General features: G+C 44.8%; 1 protein-coding gene across 1 annotated transcript; it reads right to left on the bottom strand.

Moving 5' to 3' along the window:
- Positions 1-3741: 3741 nt before the first annotated feature.
- LOC125380938 (ice-structuring glycoprotein-like) lies at positions 3742-5616 on the bottom strand. The gene has a single exon (XM_048396704.1). The coding sequence runs from the start codon at positions 5614-5616 to the stop codon at positions 3742-3744; it is 1875 nt and encodes a 624-aa protein (XP_048252661.1).
- Positions 5617-7214: the final 1598 nt, after the last annotated feature.

Genomic DNA, 7214 nt, shown 5'->3' with positions numbered 1-7214 from the left:
TTTGGGGTGATTAATCATAACACTGACCGAGAATGTGTTTTTTATATAATGACTAAACGGGGGTCGTTTGATTCTCATATGGATTATTAATTCATGAACGAGGTGGGGGGAGGTGTAATGGGGTTTTACGTCGCGTTCAAGGTTATTGCACTTATAAAGGGACGACCGGGTAGCCTAGTAGTTAAAGCGTTCGCTCGTCACGCCGAAGACCCGGGTTCGATTCCCGAAATGGGTACAATGTGTGAAGCCCATTTCTGGTGTCCCCCGCCGTGATAGTGCTGGAATATTGCTAAAAGCGGCGTAAAACCATACTCACTCACTTACTATTGCACTTATATAGCGACGTGCATGTGCGCACTCGTTTTGTGTGTGTACAAGTCCGTTTCTATAGTGCTAGCACACTGAGATACCATGCCGCAGTTTAACATGAATACCCCACTCAGACACAGCATACTGACGAGCCGACCAGTCCTTGTTTTAGCCCCTTCACACAGAGCCAGACAGGGTAACAACAAGAACCATCTTTCAACGTCTTTTGGTATGACGCGGCCAGGGATCGAACCACCGGCCTTCCGATCTCTGGGCAGACGCTCTATCCACTAGACCACAGATGCGGTCAATTCATGAACGAAAATCTGTTGTGTTATTGTTTAACAATAAATTCATATACAAAATATTTGAGTACATTTAATACTTGCGTTAAAAACATAATTTCACATTTTACTGGTTAAATGGTCATTAAAAAGATAATTGGGAAACTTCAGGACTATTAGAAAGCGTGCTTAAAACTTTAATTTATTTCAGTAATCAAAGAAACAGTGTCTGCCATACTTTTGTTTTTCAAGAAAATCAACGAACCGTTATTATTATTCCAGGCATATTATACGATATGAACCTTAAAATATTTGTCATTTTCCCTCATTGATATGTCTAAATAAATGTATAGGGTACTACATAAGAATAACTAAATGCTTAATTAAAAAGCGGTACATAAGACGAACTTGTATAAATAAAAGTAAAGCAAATTAAAAGAACGATCTGATTATAGTTTAGTATCAGTAAAGAAACCGTTGATATAAGGGAAAATTTCACGGCTATATCAATCAGATTAATACACGTAGTAAATAATTTGCTGAGGAATACACAACTTAAATTATTAAGAAAACCTCTCTAGGGTACATATATGTTCAATTTTTTCTAAGAATCCTGACAATACAAATGTTTTCACAATTCCAAATTGCTCGCAGTATTAAACGTACCGGGCGTTTTCATGCCTCTCGGTATATTTTACGAGCGTTTCCGCTAATAATGCTCCCAATACAATTAAAGAGATGTCTTGACTTTTAATCATGTCAAATCATGCCATGAAGATCGATATGTTTTGAAATAAGGTTTGACGACTTACAGTGTATGTTCCATAAACATGCATACAACCAATATTTATCTGACATTAAGATTTGATTCAGACCATCATTTGGTGCGCCTCATCTCACAGAGAAATTTACGACCCACTGCCTCAACCTAAAGCAGGGCTGGATCCCTTTGAACGCAACACATGTGTCTGCTTGTGAATTTATTCCAAGAGTTGTGACGCAGACATGAAGTTTGTATATATAGTACTCTTCCTCCCGATTTCTTCAGATTAACTTCGTTATTGATTTGCCACAGCAAACCTAATATTATACAACGAAACGCTCTTATTCTTTACTCGGAGTACACCCACACATATCTACGTCATACGGTATGTTTTATTCTTAACCGCCCCGATCAATGATCATGGACGTAACGTCTTATACTTCGTGTACGTTTACGCTGCTTACATAAGAAGCACCTGAAATCCCAGCATCAATTTGTGCGTGACAGTTCATGACCAGATTTATTGAATTTGAGTTTCAAAGATATGTTTTTCGTCTTTACGAGAGATTTGGCCTGAACGCTGTGTCAGAATGTTTAAATCCGACCATTGAAACAATGCTGGTTATTCAGTCTAGACAAATTTAAAGACATTTGGGACTCGCTCCACAAAGCATTACAAGAACGTTGACTGGCGAAAGTCTACGATAAAGTGTGGGCGTATGGCATTCGTCTGGCACGAAGGTCGTTTTGATGAACGAGGCGTGAGGTTATAAATACTTACGCATCACGAACGAAAGTTTTTTCGAGTTATCAGTGAATTTATGTAATCTGAAGAACATTAGTTGAATTGCTATCCACAGCAACACGTGAGTGAGTGAGTTTGGTTTAACGCCGCTTTTAACAGATTTCCAGTTATATCACGGCGTGTCAGCTTAATGTGGGAGGAAAGCCCGAAGTGATGCAGGTCTCAGACTTTTACCACTTCGGTGAAACCCACGAGCACGGGTATGGTGCTGACAAACCTAGAAACATAATTGGGGGGAACCGGGATTCGAACCCACAATCATAGGTTTCTGGCGTGCCCAAGGGACTCTGCAAAGCAAATCGCGGCGCCTTAGACGACTGGTACACCCCCCCAACCCCACCCCACCCCCACCCCCAACCCCCCCACCCACCCCAGCAACATGTAAAATAGACAAGCAATATTGCGTGTCTTAAACAATATCACCAGCAGCAACGGTAACAACAGGGATATCAGTGCTTGTACGAAGTGTAGTAGCAGAAGGGACAACGGCAGTAGTGGAGGTAGCTGCAGCAATGGTAGTGGCGATAGAGTATCAGTGCTTGTACGAAGTGTAGTAGCAGAAGGGACAACGGCAGTAGTGGAGGTAGCTGCAGCAATGGTAGTGGCGATAGAGTGTCAGTGCTTGTACGAAGTGTAGTAGCAGAAGGGACAACGGCAGCAGTGGGGGTAGCTGCAGCAATGTTAGTGGCGATAGAGTATCAGTGCTTGTACGAAGTGTAGTAGCAGATGGAACAACGGCAGTAGTGGAGGTAGCTGCAGCAATGGTAGTGGCGATAGAGTATCAGTGCTTGTACGAAGTGTAGTAGCAGATGGAACAACGGCAGTAGTGGAGGTAGCTGCAGCAATGGTAGTGGCGATAGAGTATCAGTGCTTGTACGAAGTGTAGTAGCAGAAGGGACAACGGCAGTAGTGGAGGTAGCTGCAGCAACGGTAGTAGCGATAGAGTATCAGTGCTTGTACGAAGTGTAGTAGCAGATGGAACAACGGCAGTAGTGGAGGTAGCTGCAGCAACGGTAGTAGCGATAGAGTATCAGTGCTTGTACGAAGTGTAGTAGCAGAAGGGACAACGGCAGTAGTGGAGGTAGCTGCAGCAACGGTAGTAGCGATAGAGTATCAGTGCTTGTACGAAGTGTAGTAGCAGATGGAACAACGGCAGTAGTGGAGGTAGCTGCAGCAACGGTAGTAGCGATAGAGTATCAGTGCTTGTACGAAGTGTAGTAGCAGATGGAACAACGGCAGTAATGGAGGTAGCTGCAGCAATGGCAGTGACGATAGAGTGTCAGTTCTTGTACGAAGTGTAGTAGCAGAAGGGACAACGGCAGTAGTGGAGGTAGGTGAAGCAATGGTAGTGACGATAGAGTATCAGTGCTTGTACGGAGTGTAGGAGCAGAAGGGACAACGGCAGTAGTGGAGGTAGCTGCAGCAATGGTAGTGGCGATAATACGCATAGCTGCAGCAACCATTGTGGTAGTAGCAGACGGCAGTGATGCTTCGACGAGGAGAGCTATATCAGGCGGCAGGGAGATTCAAGTTTACAAAAGAAACAGTGGAAGTTCAACGAAATTTCTGGTAGCAGCCAGTTAAGTAGCAAGGTTTACAACAAACACGATGCCGGCATTCAACGGAGAAGCCACTTTGACAACAGACATGATGGTGGCATTTAACGGAGTAGCCACTTTGACAACAGACATGATGGTGGCACTCAATGGAGTAGCCACTTTGACAACAGACATGATGGTGGCATTTAACGGAGTAGCCACTTTGACAACAGACATGATGGCGGCACTCAATGGAGTAGCCACTTTGACAACAGACATGATGGTGGCATTTAACGGTGTAGCCACTTTGACAACAAACACGATGGCGGCATTCAACGGAGAAGCCACTTTGACAACAGACATGATGGTGGCACTCAGTGGAGTAGCCACTTTGACAACAGACATGATGGTGGCACTCAATGGAGTAGCCACTTTGACAACAGACATGATGGTGGCATTTAACGGTGTAGCCACTTTGACAACAAACACGATGGCGGCATTCAACGGAGAAGCCACTTTGACAACAGACATGATGGTGGCACTCAATGGAGTAGCCACTTTGACAACAGACATGATGGTGGCATTCAATGGAGTAGCCACTTTGACAACAGACATGATGGTGGCATTTAACGGAGTAGCCACTTTGACAACAGACATGATGAGGGCACTCAATGGAGTAGCCACTTTGACAACAGACATGATGAGGGCACTCAATGGAGTAGCCACTTTGACAACAGACATGATGGTGGCACTCAATGGAGTAGCCATTTTGACAACAGACATGATGGTGGCATTTAACGGAGTAGCCACTTTGACAACAGACATGATGGTGGCACTCAATGGAGTAGCCACTTTGACAACAGACATGATGAGGGCACTCAATGGAGTAGCCACTTTGACAACAGACATGATGGTGGCACTCAATGGAGTAGCCACTTTGACAACAGACATGATGGTGGCATTTAACGGAGTAGCCACTTTGACAACAGACATGATGGCGGCACTCAGTGGAGTAGCCGCTTTGACAACAGACATGATGGTGGCATTTAACGGAGTAGCCACTTTGACAACAGACATGATGGTGGCACTCAATGGAGTAGCCACTTTGACAACAGACATGATGGTGGCATTTAACGGAGTAGCCACTTTGACAACAGACATGATGGTGGCACTCAATGGAGTAGCCACTTTGACAACAGACATGATGGTGGCATTTAACGGAGTAGCCACTTTGACAACAGACATGATGGCGGCACTCAGTGGAGTAGCCGCTTTGACAACAGACATGATGGTGGCATTTAACGGAGTAGCCACTTTGACAACAGACATGATGAGGGCACTCAATGGAGTAGCCACTTTGACAACAGACATGATGAGGGCACTCAATGGAGTAGCCACTTTGACAACAGACATGATGGTGGCACTCAATGGAGTAGCCACTTTGACAACAGACATGATGGTGGCATTTAACGGAGTAGCCACTTTGACAACAGACATGATGGCGGCACTCAGTGGAGTAGCCGCTTTGACAACAGACATGATGGTGGCATTTAACGGAGTAGCCACTTTGACAACAGACATGATGGTGGCACTCAATGGAGTAGCCACTTTGACAACAGACATGATGGTGGCATTTAACGGAGTAGCCACTTTGACAACAGACATGATGGTGGCATTTAACGGAGTAGCCACTTTGACAACAGACATGATGGTGGCATTTAACGGAGTAGCCACTTTGACAACAGACATGATGGTGGCATTTAACGGAGTAGCCACTTTGACAACAGACATGATGGTGGCATTTAACGGAGTAGCCACTTTGACAACAGACATGATGGTGGCATTTAACGGAGTAGCCACTTTGACAACAGACATGATGGTGGCATTTAACGGAGTAGCCACTTTGACAACAGACATGATGGTGGCACTCAATGGAGTAGCCACTTTAATATACAACCTTTCAGGAGTTCCCAAACTTGTAGCAGCTACTTTAACAACGGAAAAGTGCAGCAGGCGACATTGGCGTAGCTTCTTTAATAACGAAAACCGGAGACCATTTCGGTGAAGCCCATGTAACAACGAAACTGTAGCATCCCTTTTTGTGGAAGGCTAAGTAACAACGCTCACCAGCAACACATTTTGGTGTAGACAGAGAAACAACGCAAACTAGCAGCCCTTTTGGGGTAGCCAAATAACAACGCTAACTGTATACAGACCTTTTTGGATAGCCAAAGTAACAACGCTAGCTGTATACAGACCTTTTGGAGGAGCCAGAGTAACAACGCTAGCTGTATACAGACCTTTTGGGGTAGCCAAAGTAACAACGCTTGCTGTATACAGACCTTTTGGGGGAGCCAGAGTAACAACGCTAGCTGTACCAGCCCATTTGGGGTAGCCAAAGTAACAACGCTAGCTGTATACAGACCTTTTGGGGTAGCCAAAGTAACAACGCTAGCTGTATACAGACCTTTTGGAGTAGGCAAAGTAGCAACGCTAGCTGTATACAGACCTTTTGTGGTAGCCAAAGTAACAACGCTAGTTGTATCAGCCCTTTCGGGGTAGCCAAAGTAGCAACGCTAGCTGTATACATACCTTTGTGGTAGCCAAAGTAACAACGCTAGCTGTATACATACCTTTTTGGGTAGCCAAAGTAGCAACGCTAGCTGTATACAGACCTTTTGGGGTAGCCAAAGTAACAACGCTAGCTGTATCAGCCCTTTTGGGGTAGCCAAAGTAACAACGCTAGCTGTATACAGACCATCTGGGGTAGCCAACGTAGCACCGCTAGCTGTATCAGCCCTTTCGGGGTAGCCAATTGAAAGTAACAACGCTAGCTGTATACATACCTTTTGTGGTAGCCAAAGTAACAACGCTAGCTGTATCAGCCCTTTTGTGGTAGCCAAAGTAACAACGCTAGCTGTATACAGACCTTTTGGGGTAGCCAGAGTAACAACGTTAGCTGTATACAGACCTTTTGGGGTAGCCAAAGTAACAACGCTAGCTGTATACAGACCTTTCGGGGTAGCCAAAGTAACAACGCTAGCTGTAGCAGCTCTTTCGGGGTAGCCAAAGTAACAACGCTAGCTGTATACAGACCTTTCGGGGTAGCCAAAGTAACAACGCTAGCTGTATACAGACCTTTCGGGGTAGCCAAAGTAACAACGCTAGCTGTATCAGCCCTTTCGGGGTAGCCAAAGTAGCAACGTTAACTGAAGCAGCCCTAATTGTGCTTGTGTACGTAGACCCAAGTGCACAATCAATTCCTGCAGTGACCTTACTTGTGAGATTGTCCCTCTGGGGATAGAACATTAATAAAACCTTGAAATGAATCACAAATGCCACGTTAATTTTGCGAGACTGTAGACTGGTTGTCGAGCGATTCGCCCCTTGTCTACATAAAATGATATGTCTTGTCCTTGAGAGTGATCTCAAAAGAAACTGTAGTGATCGTGGTACGCCAAACTGACTGTGTGTCTACCATATGTGCCTCAGCATCACCGACAACATCGCTAGCA

The sequence above is a fragment of the Haliotis rufescens genome, unplaced genomic scaffold, assembly GCF_023055435.1.
Source record: "Haliotis rufescens isolate VD_foot unplaced genomic scaffold, xgHalRufe1.0.p SCAF_16, whole genome shotgun sequence".
NCBI lineage: Eukaryota > Metazoa > Mollusca > Gastropoda > Lepetellida > Haliotidae > Haliotis > Haliotis rufescens.
This window is presented reverse-complemented; position numbering and strand designations above follow the sequence as displayed.

Excerpts from the sequence above, each read along its gene's own strand:
- LOC125380938 (XM_048396704.1), bottom strand. The coding sequence starts at position 5,616 with ATGTCTGTTGTCAAAGTGGCTACTCCGTTAAATGCCACCATCATGTCT.